This window comes from Myripristis murdjan, chromosome 13 (genome assembly GCF_902150065.1).
Source record: "Myripristis murdjan chromosome 13, fMyrMur1.1, whole genome shotgun sequence".
Taxonomy (NCBI): domain Eukaryota; kingdom Metazoa; phylum Chordata; class Actinopteri; order Holocentriformes; family Holocentridae; genus Myripristis; species Myripristis murdjan.
The window spans coordinates 31,407,528-31,429,846 of record NC_043992.1 but is presented as its reverse complement, the minus strand read 5'-3'; the positions used below and the strand labels follow the sequence as shown (position 1 = coordinate 31,429,846).

General features: G+C 43.7%; 1 protein-coding gene across 1 annotated transcript; it reads right to left on the bottom strand.

The window, feature by feature from the left end:
- Positions 1 to 2,297: 2,297 nt before the first annotated feature.
- Positions 2,298 to 7,110, bottom strand: LOC115369732 (extracellular calcium-sensing receptor-like). The gene is made up of 8 exons (XM_030066398.1): positions 6,835 to 7,110; positions 6,615 to 6,701; positions 6,074 to 6,343; positions 5,554 to 5,760; positions 5,170 to 5,445; positions 3,548 to 3,775; positions 3,315 to 3,438; positions 2,298 to 3,226 (listed from the first exon to the last, which is right to left on the bottom strand). The coding sequence occupies exons 1-8, from the start codon at positions 7,093 to 7,095 to the stop codon at positions 2,298 to 2,300; spliced, it is 2,382 nt and encodes a 793-aa protein (XP_029922258.1). The 5' UTR covers positions 7,096 to 7,110.
- Between the last annotated feature and the right edge of the window lie 15,209 nt (positions 7,111 to 22,319).

Sequence of the window (22,319 nt, the reverse complement as noted above, 5' to 3'; positions counted from 1 at the left end):
GGGTCCAAATCTGCTGGACCCTGCCGTTTGATGTTGGCTATGGTCGTACGGCTGTCAGCTCTCACCAACATGTCTCCCCTTTATCATGGGTTTAAAGTTTTGGAGTGCCAACAACACTACCTGGAGTCCCAAAAGGTTGATGTGGCGGTTTTCCTAGATGGAGGCCATACTCCAGTTGCCCCAGGCATGTGCCTCCACATCCCGACAGGAATGCATCTGTGCTCACAGGGGAATGGTCATCAGCTGGTTTGTGCTTCTTGGGGTCCAAACATCAGCCACATTTGAAGTGGCCCCAGCAGAAGCACTGGGTGAGCTGCTACCATGAGCCCCAACACCTGCATGACAAATAAAGCTGTCACCTAGCCGTTGGACTGCTTGTAACAGGGTGGTCCATTCAGGTTCTGACAGAGATGTTCTGAGCTTGGAAGAGCCCAACTCCACCCCTAAATAACCAGCTTGTTGGTGAGGTTGGGGGGCACTCATCTTCCAGCTGGCTGCAAAGCCTACCTCGAACAGGTGCAGATCAAGAGTTGTGTGGAACATAGCACAGTCCTTGGGATATTCCCATTTCCCTACAGAGAGTGTTACATACCCCGGTCAGGCACCCCTCTGTACCAAGGAAAGATGTTGTGTAATGCCGCTCAACATGGAAGAGAGATGGCGATTACTGCAATGTGAAAGTTCCGTATTATGACGCTATGCCAGAAGAGGGGTGTTTCTTAACTCTCTCTTCTTATGTATGAGGGTGGCTGGGCTTAGTATTGTGTCTCAGTTCAACTCTCTTCTGGGAGAGAGGGAAGGGAGATGCTAGCTGAGTGAGAGGGTGAGATACTTAGTCTCGCCATACTGCTAGGTGGACCAGCCTGAGCTGAGTTTGCTAAAGCAGAGCGGCAACAGCCAAGTATATCACTCTGTCTCTGCTCTTCTTTCAGCTGAGTGAAAAAGGGGTTATGTCATTCATCTTATTCTACCATGGGAGAGAAGAATGGGACACCGGCAGCTTGTGTAGGTGAACTACACGAACCTCAGTGTCCCAGTAGGCTGGCTTAGCCAAGTTGGCCATAGTTGACCATGGGGGCCCACTCTGCATCCTAGAGGGCTGGTCCAGTCTTGAGTGGCACCTCAGCTTGATAGGTGGTGCAGTTGGTGCTGGCATTCTCGCCATGTTATTGTAGGCTTGCGCAGATGGAACTCTTCTCTTCTGGAGGGGATCCAATCCCAAGAACCCCTCCCTGGAGATGGGGGTTCCCGGCAGGCCTTCCCTATCCTTGCGCTGGAGAGTGGTTAGTACCAGCCACACGTGATCCTACAATGGCAAGGGAAATCACTGCAGTGTTGAGGTGCTCCTCCGGTCAACTTTGGAGTTGGTGACCTCATTGAAGAGCTCCAACTCTGACTCCAGTTCACTCTTATCGTAGATCACTCTTATCATAGAATAAACCATTCATTCATTGTAGATCCAGGTCCTGAAACTTCTCAGCATGCTCAGCATTCCACACACAGCTGTGGATCCAAGATTCCCGTGTTGGTGTGATCCTTGCCAAAGCATTTTAAACAGGATGTGTGTTGATTGATCCTGGAAATCAGACTGGGACGGGAACTCTGTGGCATGAAGAGGCATTGTCTTGCAGTTTGCTGGAAAGGATGGTGGTGATTAGACTAGAACACACAAAGCAGGCTGTCCGTGATTGGCTCACTGTGTTTTTTCAGCAAGTTAGTCCATGTGTGTACTTGGAGGAGCGTATTACCTAAACAGTCCAGTAGAAGGTGGAGCTTGTATGAAATAGCCTGTATAAACATTTAAGAACTTTGGAACTTTAGATAATCAAGAAAGAAAGCATTGCTCAATCCCCAGTTATCACGACAGGTGCTATTTGGATGGATCAAGCAGGGCTCTTCTTGTAAATCAAAGGCATACCATAGATGTCTTCTTAGAATCAAAACTGTTTTACATGGCAAATGTTAAAAAATGACCAACTCAATTTGACTGAGGTGGTCATTCTCTTTTATTGAATGAAATTTAATCAATATCTGAAAATATTACTCTGAGACTCTTAATTTCTACTCTAGAGATCTGTAATTTTGATTACCATGAAAGTAACAAAAAGTACTACCATTTAAAGTTACATGAGCTGTGCTTGGGCTTGGATGTATGATAATATAAAATAGTATGACTTCAAAACTGGAGTAGTGATCATAGAGTGAACCAGTTTCAAGATAAAAACATAGTGGTCTCTCATTTCTCTGACAACATTATCACTTAAGTGAGCTTGAGCAAAGAGAAATGTTAAGGATTGTTACTGATAGAAAGTGCTTTTCTTGCTGGTGCTTCGACCCATGACAGCTTTCTTGGTATTCCTCTCAGGCCTCAGCAGGATTATATAACATTTTTGTCCAAACAGTGCCACCAAGAGGCCAAAAGTTGAGGCCAGGATGGCAAATACCTCCACAGCATCTGCATATTTTCCTGGGGAGTTGATGTAAGCAGGGATAAAGGCAACCCACACAGCACAGAAGATCAGCATGCTGAACGTGATGAGCTTGGCCTCATTGAAGTTGTCTGGAAGCTTTCTTGCGAAGAATGCTAAGAGGAAGCTGACGATAGCCAGAAAGCCAATATAGCCCAGTAAGACTGCAAAACCAACCGTGGACCCTATGGCACACTCATAGACTATCTTGTCACTGTGGTATTGTGTGTTTTTATGAGGAGCTGGTGAGGAAGAGACAAGCCAGGCTGTGCAGATTGCTGCCTGAATGGAAGTAAGAACCAAAACTGTCCCTCTTTGCTGCACAGCACCAAACCATTTGAGACTAGCTCCACCTCCAGGTTTAGAGGCCTTGAATACAGCCAACACCACCATGGTTTTCACCAGGATACATGAGACACACAGCACAAAGCTGATCCCAAATGCTGCATGTCTCAGCTGGCATGTCCATAGCCTGGGATGGCCAATGAACAGCAGCGAGCACAGGAAGCATAATTTGAGTGACAGCAAGAGCTGGAAGCTGAGTTCTGAGTTGTTGGCACGCACCATGGGAGTGCTGCGATGATAGATGAAGACTCCCAGCACAATGGTGCAGATGAGTGTGCCTAGTAATGAGGCGGTTGTCAAGCAGATACCCAAGGGCTCGTGGTAGGAGAGGAACTCTATTGTTTTGGGGATGCAGTGGTCACGCTGGGGGCTGGACCAGAAATCCTCTGGACAGCTGATGCACTCCATGGAGTCTGACAGAAAAAGAGCAAGTGATAAAGAGATGCATATGCACAGTCTATCACTAAAGATTAGCTATACCTTTTAATAATAAATACCAACCAGTCTCATTGCTGATCTGTCCCTCAGAACAAGGGATGCAGTCAAAACAGCACACAGGTTCTCCTTTCCTTCTGGCAATGCGGGTGCCTGGTGGGCAGCTCTCACTGCACACTGACTGGGGCGGCTACAGGGAGAGGAACAATTACCACCACCATCTTACATGAAATAATGTGACATGATCATGACGATTTTTTAAAATAACAATAAAAAGGTAGTTGTAAGAGCAGAGTGACCTTTTTGGGTTCAAAATTCCAGAAGATTCTGTCTTCATCCAGTGTGAGCTCTTCACCTGTGGAGGCTGACTTCTTAACAACACCCACATTCTGAACCATTGTGCTCCCATCAGGGAGCCAGCGCCAGTTCATCACATCATAGATTGGTAAGGCATCACCATTCTCATCAAATGACACTTGATCACCAAATGCTGTGGTGAAGCTGATCCTTTCCAAATAATACAAAAGCTGGACATGGTTAGAAAAGGAAAGAGGAAACAGTCAAATTGAGGCAAGCTGTATTAAAAAAAAACTTAGCATTCTGACTATAATTTCACTACTCACTAGTCATGCTACATACTGCTCATATATAAAGTATGCAAAACCCCAACATCACAAGTCATACATGTTTTTATTCATTATGAAATCAAAATTAACACGCACTTGTACAAATGCTGTTGCTTTCTTGGACTTGACAACATCAGGATAAATTACTGAAAAACAGCATGGGCCGGAATAATTTTATCCTCTTTCTTTGTATTTTAACCCTTCTTTTACTTTGCAATCTAACACTTTTAAACATCAAAGCTCTTGTGGGAATGATGTTTTTCTCTCCCAAATGTCACATGAAATGGACTGGTTGTCGCACTACTACAGTTGTGGTTATATTTGGTTAGGGTCCTAAAGCAGAGGTAAGTTTTAAGACAATTATCAGTGGCATGTTATAGTTGCTCAGTGTCATCCTAAAGAACCAGAACTAGTTTATGTAAAATGTTGATATAGTTTCTATGTTTAATACAGCTAAAAAAGATTTGGGCCAAACTGATCCCAAACAACTATTTATGTGTACAAAATGTGTCCAAACATTGATTATTATTATTTTTTTGTTTGTTTACTCTCCTGTCCCATTAAATTAGGAAAAACCATAAATATGCAGGGTTAGAGTTAGGTTTAGAATGGGGTCAAATTGACCCTATAGGTAATTGGAGGGTTAAAGGCTGGATTATGGTTCTGTGGACACTCGACGCAACATGCACGCAGTTGCCACGCAGGGCGTGTGTGTCCAACATACGTCTGCAAAACAAGCTAAGCAATTCTCCGCCAAAACGGTATGAGGCGCGTTTTTTTCTTTCTGCAGACCTAGGTAGACCCTGTGATATATGGTCACTCCTCTACCTGTTGTGGTCCCAGCAGCGCTATTTTTAAAAGGAGCAGCAGTAGATCCAGATCCAGCATGATCCAAACTTTCCAAACAATTTGAAATTAACTGACGAGTCAAGATGCGATCACAACAGCAGTTCTTTTAAAAATGACACTGCCAGCACAACAACTGGACGTGACGCCGGAGGGGCGAAATGCTGGAAATGATGTAGTTCGGCGGACCAATCATAGCTCTTGTTGTCAGTGGGGGGCCTGCAATGGGGGCTACAGGGGCTCTGCATAGTTACAATTTTTCGGAGGTGCGCGGCAAGGCTCTGCAGCGGTCGCACAACCTCCATAAGCTCCGCACAACCCCTGTACGCTTTGCGAACGCAGAACCATAATCCGGCCTTAAGAATACTAATCTCATATCTGCATATTTGGTGTAAAGTTTCCCTTTAAACAGATGATGAAAACAGATGGAGTGTAAATTGATATCTCACCTGCCATGGCTGCAGTTTCTGTAAACTGGCACAGCTGTGCCCGCTGAAAGGCCCTCTGCCTGGCACACACTGCAACATGTCATCGAGGGCGTATGCCAGGGCATACACAGCCTTGTACACATTGTACTCTGGCCTGAGGTCTGACATATCCAAAAAGGTGGTCGCCAAACTCTCCAGATCTTCCTGTCCAGTGCACAGTGCTCCCCCAGTATCCAACCACTCTGCTGGTGGTGGTGAGAATCGACACTGAAATGTGTACTCCCAAAATTGCCTCACCTGGAGGAATTAATACATCAAGAGTAATGATAAGAAACTGGGGGCAAAATACAGACAAATCAGTTAAATATGTTGACATTTTGTGATTCTTGTGATTTTATATCTCACTATGTTATTTTTATAGTTGCTGTAAGGGTCAGTGTCAGGATGTATTCTTAACAGGAAGTCCCTGAGTCCTGGTATCTCTCCTCGACGGATGGCAATACCCAGAGTGCCCCCCAGGTATGGTATGAGGTCGGGTGTCTGCAGCCCAGTAGCTGCTGTCCAGGCTTCACTGGCTATCCACTGCAGACCTGTCACATTCTGCTTTACCACCTGGGAATTGATTTATGTCACATATATAAATCAAGACTTCACTGATGTAGTACCATTAATTATTATGCAACATAACTTCTTGTGTTAGTCATATAAGCAGAGGTCAAATTCAGTGTTTTACACACTTCTGAGAGCAATCAAGCAAGAGAATATGCATGCCAGTCCTAATTTGTGGCTGCATATTGTATCATATTGCATATTGTATTGAGTTTAGGCAATCAGAGGTGTGAATTATTCACTTGCTGACTATTACTGAATTATTACATTTTTTTAAAGTAAAGATTTCTGAATTACAATGTAATTTAATCCCAACCTCTTCCATCACGTTAATCATTTGGCTCTCATGTGTAAATCCAATGACCACACGAGCTGTGGATTTCTTCATCACATTGACAATCCTCCTAAGTTCAGCTGTGTCATTACTCCAGGGCAAAACCTCTAAATATGCCAGACAACCTCCACCAGACTGAGCCAGGTCAGACTGGAGGGATCGGGCAGCATGCAATCCGTAGTCATCATCACTGATCAGCAGGCCCACCCAAGTCCAGCCAAACCGCTTCAGAATCTGGAGCATTGCACGAACCTTATCAGATAAGAGTGGAAAGATTAATGCACAATTTTTTTTTTATTTCTTTCAGGGGAAAACTCCTGTGAAGGGATCAGAGGAGACATTGTTTAATCATTGTCTATCAGCTGCATCATCTGAGGCCATGTGGCTCAACAACTGACACAGAAAATGTGGCTTGTAATAGGCAAAAAGCAAATCCGTGGAGATTTTTTTTTCTCTTCCAATCTGAGTTGATTTCAACATCTTTCAACATCTTTTTTTTACGATCTTGTTTTGAATGTTTCACCTGGAAGGCATCACTGGGGATTGTTCTAAAGAAGGATGGAAACCGTTGCCGGTCACTCAGGCAGGAACATGTGGCAAAATAACTCACCTGTATGTGGCACAAACAATGCACAAGCTCTTTCAGTCATAAATTATATACACTGCAATATATTTAAATGTGAAATTAAATGAAAATTAAGCATATCAAGAAACACTCTGATGGTAAAGGGGGGAAAACTTACCATTGGTACTCTGTATAAACCTAAGACAGCAGAAATGGCAATAGAATGTGTAGAGGAAGAATCACCCACAATCCCCAACACTGGAGGGGGGGCTGTACAGTTATTGTCCAATAGGAATTGATCACCTTGACCACTTGCCATTGACAAAGCACCACGAAATCCAACTCCAATTGTGAGACAGTTATCATAGATACTGTATCCCAGAGTCACATTAGGTAGCAGCTTTGAGTTCCTGTTGATCTCATCAATTGCAAAGGCCATGGTCTGGGCATGCCTGAATCCTAAAACATTAAAACTGACAAAAAAAAAATGTCACTGTATTTTGCTGAAAATACACCATATGATAACAGGTATGAACTAGGCCATGATGCTCTCAATAAAACCAGATGAATAACCATAACCTATTTCTATTTCTATAGTTTTATTGTTTTAATTTGTGTTGTGTTGCTTTTAATGTCTCTGTAAAGGACTTTGAATTACCTTGTGTTGAACTGTGCTATACAAATAAACTTGCCTTGCCTTGCCATAATAACACTGGTAAAAGTATATATGTAAATGTTAACAGGACAGTTTATGTAAAATTGCAACAATAAATAAATAAATAAATAAATAATAATAAAAATAAAAATTGAGAGATAACAGTTATCTACACCACTCTTTCTGCTGTGTCTCTGAAGTACACTACTCACCCATGGCAGATAGGCTCCTGTGGCTCTGATGTGAAAGAAAGCTCAGGTAAAACAGAGAAGAAGTGGACAAAGAACAGTCCACCTAGAACCACATCTCCAGCTTTGTGGATCCCATTAAGAAGAAACTGTTTCTGTACCTGACAGGAGGAGGAAGCGGAGGAAGACGCATTTGAGCAAAACAGGGAAGAGACCATTTGCAAGACCAAGACCATGCACAAGATCACATCTATATCTGAAAATGCCATCATGACTGTTCTCCTGTGTTTACCTGTTTTCTCAGCCTCATCACTTAATTTAAAGGCAGTGCTATGTCATCCCCTTTCCCAACTTGCATCAGTATTCAATCTGTCATACCACCCATTAGGGCAGTGGCAGATATTGGGGCAGGGCCAAATATACATGCAAAAAATGCTGAGGACATTATTGTCACACACTCACTGAGTTTAATAATGTCCACTAGGTGGTAGTGGCATACAGAGACACTCAGTGAGGCTCTCTTTCTGTTTTATATATTTTGTTTTCTCTCTTTTCATTCTGAGATGCCATATATAGATATGTTTGTTTGCACATACAAATGCATGCAAGGCAGGTTATCCCAATGTTGATCACACAATCTCCACAGAATATTGTGTGTCTGTTTTGGCAGTGCCAGTTGACTGAGGGGCCTTGCAGAGAGACTGATATGCAAACGCTCTGCCACCCACTAAGACTATTATAGATAAAAAGACTCTCAACAGACCAAGTCAGGTTAGCCCTCATTCCCATGCTTCTTCAGAGGGCTCTGGTAGAGTTCATAAGCAAGGAGATCCACCCATTAATACTTAGTTCAAGTGAGATACTCAAGTTCACCCTATGTGCAATGATTGTTGGGAAATACAACACATGACAGCCTCTGAGCAGGGATCACCGCTGCTAGTAAGCAGGGTTATGGCACTCTACTCTACTCTTGGCTGATGGTTGTCCCATTTATTGTGCAGGCCCACGCGACTGAAGTTGCTTTTATTTAATATAATAAACTTTTAAATTGTGAACTGAATACACATCTCCCCGCTCTCTCTGAATCCTAATTTGTTTGTGTCCACCCTCTGGTAGTTTTGGGGTCTGTTAGAGTCTCTCTAGTTAAAGCCCCCTTTTCCCTTGGACTCTGGGTGGGGTCACAAACACACTAGCTGTTATTGCCCCTTCAAGTCATCAAACCAAAATTTTTAAGTTCCCTGGCCATGTCACGTGAAGTGTTCGGAGATCCTTCAAGTTACGTCACCGACTTCAGCCCCAAAGTTAAAATGACTGGAGACTGCCTCTTGGTAGATATTAAAGTACATTATGTAGAAATCAAGTGCTTAGTGGATACTGGTACCTAGGTTACCATTATCAGTGAGAGCATTTGCAATGAATTAAGTATAAGCAATTAAGGGGTAGTGGAAATCTGTCTTGGCCAACATTGAGGGTTGCCAGTGGTTTAAACATTCCCTATATAGGTATGCTATGTTTGCAGGTTTGTGGACTCCAGTTCCCTGCACTTGAAATTGAGGTAGCTAAGGTTGATGGCATTGGAGACACCAGAGCCATGGATGTAGACAGGAGGTGCCTAGGACCCTGTGGGAAGAGGCTGGATCCAATTCAGAGTAAGAACATCCACCCATATGCTATTGATCTGTAGGTTCCAGAGGCTGACCACTGTCCAACCCTGGGAATGTGTGTATAAGTATGAGTATATGTATACAAGTGTAACTATATAAGTATCTGTAAAAGTATCTCTCTCGTAAAAGTCAGATCAGGGGTGGTGGAGGTTGACTTCATTAATGCTGGCCTCACTGATGCAGCTTAGGGGGACACCTGGAAGAAATGCTGGTCTCTCGCTACTAACGGAAAAGGTCTGACAATGATTTTCTCTCCTTCGCCTTGAAGATTCATTAACAAGTCTGACAAAGGGAGAGTGGTATTCCATCCTGGATCTGGCCAGAGGCTACTGGCAAGGTGAGGAAGTGGAGAGCGCTAAAGAAAAGACTGCATCAACAACAACATTTGGACCATTTGTCCAGAGAGCATCTGGACCATCTGGAATCAGTGTTCCATACCTGGGACACTTTCATTTCAAGCTCTATGCAGAGAAATGCCAGCTATTGCAGATAGAGGTGACATTTTTGGGACACACATTTGGCAGCCAGAGAGTTTCACCTGACCCAGACAAGGCAGCAGTCATTGCAGATTGAAGCCCCCAACACTCTAAGGCAAATCTGTGCATTCCTTGGGTTTGTAGGTTATTATAGGTATTTCATATGGGACTTTGTTAAAATTGCTAAAGCCCTCAGTGAACTCCAAGTGGGCACAGACCGCTGCTGAGGATGGTGTTCACCCTCTATTCCAGGGGTGGGCAACCATTTGCCATGGAGAGCCGAGAGGCTGTAGGTTTTCTTTCCAACCAAAAACTCCACCAGCTGATTTCACTGATTACCTCACCTTCAAGCAGAGAGCAGGGACTAATCAGTGAAATCGGCTGGTGGAGTTTTTGGTTGGAAAGAAAACCTACAGCCTCTCAGCTCTCCATGGCACATGGTTGCCCACCCCTGCTCTATTCAGTGGACTGAACAGTGTGAGTTAGCCTTCCAGCAGCTAAAGCACAATTTTCTTCAAGCACTCCTCTTAGCATTATGCTAATTACACACTCCCCTTCATTCTCTACACTGATGTCAGTACTTGCGGGATTGGTGCTGTCCAGACTCAGGAATATGAAGGCCTCCAGCCATTGCTTATGCTGTTAGGAACCTTCACCCATCTGAGCAAAATGATGCTAAATATACCTAATTTTAACTTCAATTACTTTCTATGAAATGCAATAGGAAGGAAGTTCTAAGACTATCTGTGGGTCGCAAAGATTGCTGTAGTGATGGATAACACACTGGTGCATTTACAGTTTAAAAAGCTGGTGGCCATAGAACAAAGATGAGTTGCACAATTAGCTTTGACTATTCCAACAAATATCGCCCTAGGAAAGACCACACTAACACTGACACTCTCCCCAGGTTTCCTGCTGTTCCCGCAGGCCCTGGTCAAGCTGGAATTAAGACTACGTTTACACGTACACGGGTATTTTTAAAAACGGAGACATTTCCCTTCGTTTGTGCCCTTCGTTTACACGCAAACGGCGAATTCGCCTCTGAAAACGATTCTTTCTAAAAACTCCGGCAAAAGTGGAGATTTAGGAAAACTCCTGTTTCGCGTTTGCATGTAAACTGAGAAAAACGGAGAAATACAGAGTTCCAGGCAGCTGACGTCACATTATGCGCCAAAAGCGCATAATGTGACGCAATGTTTATGTTTGGCTATGGTGTTGATCATGGATGCATACAGATCAGCAGTCGCATTTTTGTTGGTGCAAACACTTTTAATATGTTTGCATTTGCAAATCCAGCTGTTTTTTTATATCGAGGAGCAGAGACGAATGAGGGCTCGGAGGTCAGCAATTTTGCAAATTCTCCTCCCTCCAACACAAAGAGCCAGTCCGCGTCTCCACCAGTGTCGCCGGTTTTGGGTCCGACCTGGGCGGACTGCTGTCTGGTGGGAGAACTTCGAAAATGAAGTGGTTGTCCCGGGGGAGTGGCTTGAAAATTTTAGGATGTCGCGGTCATCGCTGCTGTCACTCTCTGAATTGCTGCGTCCTTATATCGAGGGTGAGGCGACCGTCATGCGGTCTCCTGTCAGTGTCATAAAAAAAGTTGCCTGCACATTGTATTACCTGTCCGATGAGGCTAGACTGTGCAAGACAGCCAACACGTTCGGTCTTGCTCGATCGACTGTGTCAATAATAGTAAGGGAAGTGTGTGAGGCAATAACTGTCCACTTAGGTCCTATGTACATACAACTGCCCACATCTGAAGATTCTGTGCAGCAACTAGTGCAGAAATTTGAAGAAGTACACGGCCTCCCTCAATGCATAGGTGCTGTGGAAGGCACACGTGGAAATAAAGCAACCATCTGTGAATTCCACAGATTATGTAAATAGAAAGGGGAGGTTCAGTTTGAATGTTCAGGCTACCTGTGACTATAAATATTCTTTCATTGATGTGGTAGTTAAATGGCCTGGGAGCGTTCATGACGCATGCATTTTTGCAAATTCTGCACTCAACGGCCATCTGAAAGCTGGAAAAATCCCACCATGCCCCAGGCAAATAGTTGAGGATGAAGAGGCCATACCAGTGTACTTACTGGGAGATCCTGCATACCCTCTGCTCCCATACCTGATGAAAGAGTATGTGAATGGAGGAAGCAATGCTCAGGAGCAATACTTTGGACTGTCTTTATGCCATGCACGGATGGTTATCGAGTGTGCGTTTGGGAGGCTGAAGGGCCGGTTTGGAGCCCTGAGAAGAGCAATGGACATTAACCTTAATGACCTTCCCTTTGTCATATATGCATGCTTCGTCCTGCATAATTACTGCGAGGCTGCTATGGACACTGGGGATTACGCCAGGGTTACAGAAGCTATTCAATATGATCGGAACAACCAACCTGATAATCCACCAACTGTCAGAGAGGGAATGTCAGCTGAAGGGAAGAGGGTCAGGAGAGTCCTGACAAAGTTTCTTGACCCATAAAGGGATCTCAAGTGTGTGTTCAAGTAGCCTACATTGTTTAACCCTTTGATGCACAACATGGGTCCAAAGTGACCCGGCTGAGTTTATTTGTGCTATATCTTTGCAATAAATTATTTTCATTATTCAGCATTCCAGGAATTCCTCAATTAACTTGTTTTTTATCATTATAGATCCTTCTTTTATCCTTTGCCATTTTACTTTTTGAATTAAAACACTTTTTGTAACACTACCCCTCTAATGCGCAACATGGGTCCAAAAGGACCCGTATTCATTTTCTATGTGATTTAATGCTGGGAGAGTTTTTCTTTGCTGTATCTTTGAAATTAATGTATTTTATCACTTACTAATTCAAGTATTCAGTAAATATTTTATTTTTGTTAAGCACAAATCATCACATGTATTTTCCTTTATTACTTTATAAACTAGCATAGCTTTTATACGTCTATATCAAGTCTGCACACATTGGTCGGAAATGGCCTTGCCACCCTCAATACACCAACTCCACTACACAACACCCTGATTACATGAGTGGTGTGAGCAATGCATGGAGGGCACACCCAAACTCCAAAAGCATATCATTGATGTAATGGGAAGATGTGGGATAAAAAAACAAAACTCAGCCACCACACAGCCACAGGGGGACATCAGGCAGGACGGCTCAGGGAAGAGGAAGAGGTGTGCAATTTGCCAAGCTTCCAAAGACAGAAAAGTAAGCAGCTGGTGTTCCCACTGCACCAGACCTGTGTGCAAGGAGCACAAACATGAAGGGCTCTAGTTTCCTGGCGCAGCGCAGGGTGGCGCAGTGAGGCGAACCCCGTGCAGAGCTGGTTTGGACCAGCGCAACCCGAGGGGCCATAGTTTGGTAGTTTGACAGACCGAGGTGCACTGAGATGGGAGTGGCGTTGCAGCGGGGGGAGGTGTCGACAGATTCAGCTTGGCACAGTGACAGTTTCATGCCAAAAGGCTTCGCCGAGATGCGCTCGAAGCTCGCCATCTGAAACCAGGTCTACTTTCAGCGTAAGGCGGAGCGGAGCCGGCGTAGTGGAAGTTTGGCTGACCGGCGTGCAGTGTGCACACGTCACCAAAACCTCACAATCAGCACAAACAGTGCCAATCTCCTTTGATCTGACATCAGATGTGATGGGACAGTCGATTGAGATAGTAGCATTGAATAGTTGTTTTTGTGGGTATTTATTGCTTTGTTAATGTGCCTGACATTCCGGAAACCTGCCTGTGTGGTTTTGGTGACGTGTGCGCACTGCCCGCCGGTCAGCCAAACTTCCACTACACCGGCTCCGCCTGCAGCAGTAGCCCTCCATGTCAGTTGTGTAAACTTTCATTACGCCTTCACGCAGCGCATTTTAAAGGTGAGGACAGGAGTTCATTTGATTAGTTTAAAGTGAATCGGCTCTGTCAAACCCACTCCACGCCTTCTCTCCTCCCTTAAACCGGTGGGAGGAACGGTGGAGTACTTGCGTCACGTGCACAGCGTGCCAAACTTGCAAAATCCACCTGGCCACACCCAGTTGGAGAAGCGCAGCTGCACTGCGCCCCCGCCTCGCCGGGTCTGTGAAATTAGAGCCCGTAGTGGTCATTTGTGAGGAATGTAAGAATTGAGATGGCAGTTTATGGTCTAGTAATGTGATCTGTTGTGTTTTATTTTATTTGGTCACATTCACCAGATTACAATAGTTACACTACTGATACAGTTCAGTTCAGTTGTCATGTTATCTGTTATCAGAGGTATGTGTATTTGTGACAAAATGACATCATTTGGAAACATCCAAATGATGTTTCAAATATTAAATGTGTGATTGTTTGGTCCAAACTACAACTAAAGTCATTATTTGAAGTAAATTATTGTTATAGTATGAATTAATGTAATTCAAAATCACACTTGGATAAATGGGTCATTTTGGACCCATGTGTGTAAAGTTGATGTAATAATGCAAAACCTATTTTTTTCACAACATAAGAAAGGATAAATGGAAATAATGACATGTACTAATCAAGAAACAAGATATTAAAGGAATACTTGGAATATTCAATCATAAAATAAAGTGAATTAAAAAGATACAGCAAAGAAAAACTCTCCCAGCATTAAATCACATGGAAAATGAATACGGGTCCTTTTGGACCCATGTTGTGCATTACAAGGGGTGTGGATATGTTGTGCATCAAAGGGTTAAATAGATAGATTTTAGTACAGGCTAATGACTGTGTTAAAGAACTCTTGTTTACATTTTTGTTCTTTGTATTTGATACTCAACAGTTTTGTGGGCCAGGATTACAGTAACAAATGATCAGTGTTTTTTTAGTTGCCCCTGCACACTTTAACTGTCTGAGTCACAATTACACAATTACTGACACAAGTCTGCTTTTCAACCAGTTTAGTTCTGATCTGACACAAGAATTGTTTGTCATTAGGACATTAAAGAGAATAAACACTGTCCAAATAACTTTTCTAGGTGTTAAGCATTTAAATTTATAACATGTTAACGCATGTTTACAGTTTTCTGTTCTTTACATTGTACATGTTCAAGTCACTTGGATGAATTGTATTGACATTGCCAAGTGTAAATGTTAGTTATTTGGTATAATGCCATTATCCACATTAAGAATGAGAAATTCTAAATGGTCCTGTGTGAACACTTTCTAAAATAGGTTGATCTGGTTTGACCCATATTGAAGAATCACAGACACGTCATCATTTTTTCAGACATTTTACTTCTGAAGAGATCTGACACTTGACATACACAAAATCAAATTGCCTGTCATTAACCCAGAAAAAGACAAGCATAGTAGTGCAAATACGCAGCATCTGTAGTGCAAATTGTTAAATAATAAAGGCATTTCAAGTAAACTTTGGAATTCACAAAATGACAAAAGTAGTGCAAATAGTGCTGCCTCCTCAGTACTGCTGTTCAAGCAAAGGCACTTTTCAAGTAAAACTACATATTAAAAAGACTTAACAAGAGGCCTTAACTCAAGGCTCCCTATATACAGTGGTGTGAAAAAGTGTTTGCCCCCTCCCTGATTTCTTATTTTTTTGTATGTTTGTCACACTTAAATGTTTCAGACCGTCAAACAAATTTAAATATTAGACAAAGATAACACAAGTAAACACAAAATGCAGTTTTTAAATGAAGGTTTTTATTATTAAGGAGGAAAAAAAATCCAAACCTACATGGCCCTGTGTGAAAAAGTGTTTGCCCCCCCTGTTAAAACATAACTTCACTATGGTTTATCACAGCTGAGTTCAATTTCTCTAGCCACAACGGGGCCTGATTACTGCCATACCTGTTCTCAATCAAGAAATCACTTAAGTAGGACCTCTCTGACAAAGTGAAGTAGACCAAAAGATCCTCAAAAGCTAGACATCATGCTGAGATCCAAAGAAATTTAGGAACAAATGGGAAAGAAAGTTATTGAGATCTATCAGTCTGGAAAAGGTTACAAAGCTATTTCTTAAGCTTTGGGACTCCAGTGAACCACAGTGAGAGCCATTATTCACAAAGGCGAAAACATGGAACAGTGGTGAACCTTCCCAGGAGTGGCCAGCCGACCAGAATTACCCCAAGAGTGCAGCTACGACTCATCCAAGAGGGCACAAAAGAAGCCAGAACAACATCTAAAGAACTGCAGGCCTCACTTGCCTCAGTGAAGGTCAGTGTCCATGATTCAACAATAAGAATGAGACCGGGCAAAAATGGCATCCATGGGAGAGTTCCAAGGCGAAAACCACTGCTGACCAAAAAGAACACAAAGGCTAATCTCACATTTGCCAAAAACATTTTGATGATCCCCCAGACTTTTGGGAAAATATTCTGTGGACTGACGAGACAAAGGTTGAACTTTTTGGAAGGTGTGTGTCCCGTTACATCTGGCATAAAACTGACACAGCATTTCATGAAAAGAACATCATACCAGCAGTCAAACATGGTGGTGGTAGTGTGATGGTCTGGCGCTGCTTTGCTGCTTCAGGACCTGGACAACTTGCCATAATTGATGGAACCATGAATTCTGCTCTCTACCAAAAAATCCTAAAGGACAATGTCCAGCCATCAGTTCATGACCTCAAACTCAAGCGCACTTGGGTTATGCAGCAGGACAATGATCCAAAACACACCAGCAAGTCCACCTCTGAATGGCTGAAGAAAAACAAAATGAAGACTTTGGAGTGGCCTAGTCAAAGTCCTGACCTGAATCCTATTGAGATGCTGTGGCATGACCTTCAAAAGGCGGTTCATGCTCGAAAACACTTTTTCACACAGGGCCATGTAGGTGTGGATTTTTTTTTCACCTTAATAATAAAAACCTTCATTTAAAAACTGCATTTTGTGTTTACTTGTGTTATCTTTGTCTTATATTTAAATTTGTTTGACGATCTGAAACATTTAAGTGTGACAAACATGCAAAAAAATAAGAAATTGGGGAGGGGGTAAACACTTTTTCACACCACTGTAGACCAAAACTCTTGGTACAAAAATATGGGGTAACATTTAACTCTAAACAAAACAAGTCCCCAACCAGCAAGTGTACTTGTATCTCAATTATCTTCATTAAGGGCTTGAATAAATGAAAACTGACCCTGCATGCCCTCAACAGGTGTGTGTGCTAAATCAGGTACATTAATTGTGCTGAGTGGCACTACATTGTGTGGTCTGTTGTCATAGGAGTGTGTGTGTAGTGGTGGTGTGTGGGCATATACTTCTCCATAAGGACCTCTTCCCTGAAATGGGATATTGTAATGTGGATGTGGCGGTGGTGGTGGTGGTGGCTGCACAACTTGCCGCAGAAGAGCAAAGCCATCGGCAATTGATGCTGTTAGCCTATCCAGGGTATGTGTCATTTTGGAGAAATTCTCGGCTGCCCTGTTTTCAGAGGTTTCAATAATGTCCACAAGTTTCTTTCTCAGATTTTTGTCCTCCTCAGCAGCATTCAGCCACTGGGCCTCAGCTGGCAGTTTTCGCTTTAACCGCTCATGCCGGTGTCCCTGCAGTTTAGCCTGTACAGAGTAGACCAAAGAAAATGTATTAAAACATGCTCATTTGCAGAAGTAAACATTACCAAATATAATCACACTTGATATTACACTTTCCCGTTGCCATATTGTTGTAGCATATGAGGACAACTTATGTAACTTCTCAATCTACTTTTTTTCATTTTTGCCTTTTGCCACTACTTTATGTGTATGTTTACACACTATGGACGGAGCTACATTTCCTTCAGAATGAATTATTCTGATGAAGTATTTCTTATCTTACATTTCACAGATACACATTAATTGAAACAAAGCCAACAATACATACATGACAATTATATGACAACAGATACATACCTGAAGCAGGTCTCTCCTCTGCTTCACTGTGGGGGTGATGGCCACACTGCCATCAATATCTTGAACCTCTGCTGCTGACTCGTCCAAGGACGACAAAGCAGATGTGGCGGGGGAAGCAGCGACGGGATCCTCTCTCGATGCCGGAGGCGATGGTCGTAGTGGCTGGGGAACGACCCCAAACCTGTTCACACAGTTCTGAGTAGAGGAGCACCACTCTTCCGTGGCCGCTCCTGCGTCCAGTGTCCACTGCATTCCTGTATTTCCCTCTTATTGCCTTCATTTTGGTTGTCAGGTTGGCTTGTGTTATGTCCTCCTTCACAGGAAACTCCTCGTTGGTCTCGGACGGGTATTTCTCCAAGAATAGCGCCAACATGTCGACGTACTTGGTCTTGCAAGATTCCCAATCGATATTTTCATGGGCTTTACTTGCCTTGTAGTCCAACGCGACATTAAGAAGTAATTCAACTTCGCTATCTGTCCAAACAAATGAACCTCGCGCCATGTTTGCTGTTTTGAAAGGAATGTTGTTGTCGATATGAGGCTTCTGATTGGCTTGCATGGCTTTCTCCTTCTTCCTACACCGCCACTCATCGGCTTGGCGTAGTTATGGCGGCGCTCGATGACGTATTTATGCGGGTTGGTGTAAACGAAAACTTTTTTGAAAATGATGCCGTGTGCACGATGTTATTTTGGAAAACGGAGGGAGGGAAATATTCGTTTCTCAAAATACCCGACTACATGTAAACGTAGCCTAAGTCAGATGTAGTTCAGCTGGTGAAGGTGGTTGAAGCCCCATCTACTTCAAAAACTTTGTCTGGCAGTTGGGAATGTATCCTTGTATCCTCCTCCAAAGCAATGGAGGAGGATACAAGGTGAGGACCCAAACATCTGTAAGGTGAAAGAGTATCTGGAAAGAAGTGGGTTACCAAATGCTCAAGAGAGACAGACACTTGCACCACCAGTAAAGACCAGGCAAGGAAAAAAACTCCTGAGACATGACAAATACATGGACAATATTTTCAGCATCAGCCATGTTTAGCACGGGCCTGATTTTAGCAGTATTTCAGAAGTGGGAAAGATGACAGCAGCCAAATATAGAGAGATTCTTCAAGAAAACCTGCTCCAGAGTGCCCTGAATCTCAGACTAGAGCGACAATTCATCTTTCAACATGACAATGACCCGAAGCACACAGCCAAGATAACAAAGTGGTGGCTTCAGGAGCAGTCTGTGAATGTCCTTGAGTGGCCCAGCCAGAGCCCGGACTTAAATCCAATTGAACTCTGGAATCTCTGGAATTACCTAAAAATGGCTGTCTACAGACGCAGCCCATCCAACCTGACTGAGCTTGAGAGGATCTGCAGAGAAGAATGGGAGAAAATACCCAAAAACAGGTGTGCCAAGCTTATTGAGACATACCCTGGAAGACTTGAGGCTGTGATTGCTGCCAAAGGTGCTTCAACAAAATATTAAGCCATGGGTGTGAATACTTATGTACCTATTATGTTTAAATGTTTACATTTTTAATAAATTTGCAAAAATGTCTGAAAACATGTTTTGACTTTGTCATTATTGGCTATTTCATGTAGATTTTTAAAAAGAAAACTATATACAAATTGGTTTTAGAATAAGTCTGTAATGTAACAAAATGTGGAAAAAGTGAAGGGGTGTGAATACTTTCTGGTGGCACTGTATATAGGCAGCACCAGTGTCCATGGCTAGTCACAAAGATCATTTGTCACCCTTATAAGTGGGGTTTCAGTAGAATGAAAACACCTCACTGAAATGCTTCAGATTGTAGGGGTACATTTAGTCTAGAACATGGCTATTCAATTACAATTTCATTTGAGCCAGATTTCAAAACCGAATTTAGCAGTAAGTAGCAATGTTTATTGTTTCACTTTACAATTGGAAAAAAAAAAATCACATATTTGACCCAGGCACATCACAAAGGGCAGAAACAGAATGAAAAGAGCTATCAATTCTAAACAATATATCAGGAGTTTGAAGTGTTGTTGCCAACAACACTGCCTGTGGCTCCAGAAAGTTTGGTATGGCACTTCTACCCTGGAGGCCACACTCCATCTATCAGTTGCCCCAGGCATGTGCCTCCCCATCCCAAGAGGGACACATCTTTTAACACTAGGGTATAGGAAGTCACACGACCCAATGGGTCATGTGACAGGTCAGTTTCCTAATAGTGCAAATTCTCTTGTGGTGATGGGGTAATGGTCACCAGCCAGTATTTATGCCACTTGGAGTCCAAACGTAGGCTGGCAAACCACCTTTGTTGGGGCACTTCAGTGCCTAAGCTGTCAGGGGATGAGGACCTTCTTTTACTTCATCATCATGGCCAAGTCCAAGGAGTACATTATGTTCCACACAGCTCAGTTGATGGCTGTTGGTGTTGTTGGTACCTTACCAACAAGCAGAGTATTTGGTGGAGGGAAACATTATACAAAATAGAGCTGAACTCTGGGCTCAGAGCATCTCTGTCGGAAACCAGATGGACTGCCCTGCAACAAGCAGTGCAACAGAGAGCGGCAGTGACAGTTTCATCTGTCATGCAGGGGTTGGGGCTCATGGCTCAAATCGTAGTCTGTTGTACTTGTTTCCATTTCTGTGTTTTTGCACCACCTTGACATGAAAGTAAGCATCATTCAGGTCAATGGTGGTGAACCAGCCCTCCAGTTGTACTAGTTCCAGTAACATGTTCAGAGTCAGTCTGAGGAACATCTTGCAAGTGATGCATTGCACATTTAAAATGGATCTGAAATCTTCTGTTGTCTTGGGGACCAATAAGTAGATGGAGTAAAACCCTTTGTGTGTCATGGATAGGAATAACTGAAACTGCTTGTTTTCTCAACACTTCCTACATCTCACCAGAGAGAAAAACTATCCCTTCTAATGATGATAGCTCACCATAGTGGGTGAATGCTGCAGACCTGGAGAAAATAACCCAGTGTGAGCACTTTGTCCACCCACTCTGACATCATACAGCAGTGCTGCCATTCCCTGTAAAACTGGGTTAATGGACCAGTAAACATTTGCATGCCATCAGTCAAAAAATTGTGATACCCTTCCCTGGCCCTTTCTGCTGCCAAACTCCTACGAAGGGGAGTTTAGTCCAAGGGGGTCAAATAGAGAAAAGGCCAAGCCAGAGGCAATATCTGTAAATGCCTCACAGCCACAGAAGAGGCTGATGTCATAGTGTCTGAAATACAAGCTCTAGCTCTCACTCTCCACACATTCACCGAGGAGAAGAGAGAGAGAGAGAAGTGAACTCAAGAGAATATTCCCATTTTTCCACAAAGAGAATGTCACACCCACTAATACAAGTGGTCTCAGTCATTTCCCTCTGTACCAAGGATGGACGCTGCATAACACCGCTCAGCTTGGAAGAGCGGTAGCTCTTCCAAGTATCGCCTAACAATCTCTTGTATAGTGCACATGAGACTTGCTGGGGCTAGCGCAGTGTCTTAGCTCAACTCTCTCTGCTGGGAGAGGAGGAAGCAAGGCACTAGCTAAGTGTGTGGGTGAAATATTAGCTTGCTTGCCTCTTGCTCTGTAGTAGCGGCATTCCCTCCATCTCACCGTAACTGTGCACCAGTGCAGTTCTCCTCTGTTTGCGCAGCTGCGCCTTCTCCTACTCTAGCTTCTTCAAGTGCTACATCATCTTAAGGATGGATTTGAAAAGCCCAGCCCTGGAGATGGGGGATCCTAGCAGGTCCTTTCTAACCTTGCAGTGGAAGGCAGTGAGTCACTGTCACATGTGCCATGAGACTAGAGTGGCAAGGGACATCACTGCAGCCGTAGCAACAATGCATGCCAGATCTCCACCTGTCTGGGGGCAGAGGGAGCGTCAAGTGGCGAGGATACGGACACCACATCCAACACTCCTACCTTGTCACTGGTCTCCAGGAATCCTGGAGACCAGTGACACACCAGAGACCAGCGACATTCTGACTCCAGTGCTTGGTGGTTCCTCATCCATCACCGGTGGCTCCAGTAGCAGTGAGGTGCTCAGTGGAGCTGTGAGCTCCAACTCAGGCTCCGGATCACTTTTGTTGTAGTGGAGCTCCAGGTCCTCAAACCTCAAGAAGTGCTCCAACCATTACTGGGAGCATGCTCTGCGGAGTGTATGGCATGTAGATCAGTCCCGGCAATCAAGCCAAGGCAGGATGGGCACTTTCTGGCATGAAACGGCGACGCCATTCCATTGGAGAGGTCTGACATCTTGATGAGCTGTCTCACCATTTGCTGAAGAAGATACACTATATTACCAAAAGTATTCGCTCACCCATTCAAATGATCAGAATCAGGTGTCCTAATCACTTGGCCTGGCCACAGGTGTATAAAATCAAGCACTCAGGCATGCAGACTGTGAAACAAGACATTTGTGAAAGAATGGGCCGCTCTCAGGAGCTCAGTGAATTCCAGCGTGGAACTGTCATAGGATGCCACCTGTGCAACAAATCCAGTCGTGAAATTTCCTCGCTCCTAAATATTCCACAGTCAACTGTCAGCTCTATTATAACAAAATGGAAGCGTTTGGGAACAACAGCAACTCAGCCACGAAGTGGTAGGCCACGTAAAGTGACGGGGAGGGGTCAGCGGATGCTGAAGCGCATAGTGCAAAGAGGTCGCCGACTTTCTGCACAGTCAATTGCTACAGAGCTACAAACTTCATGTGACCTTCAGATTAGCCCAAGTACAGTACGCAGAGAGCTTCACGGAATGGGTTTCCATGGCCGAGCAGCTGCAGCCAAGCCACACATCACCAAGTGCAATGCAAAGCGTCGGATGCAATGGTGTAAAGCACACCGGCACTGGCCTCTAGAGCAGTGGAGACGCGTTCTCTG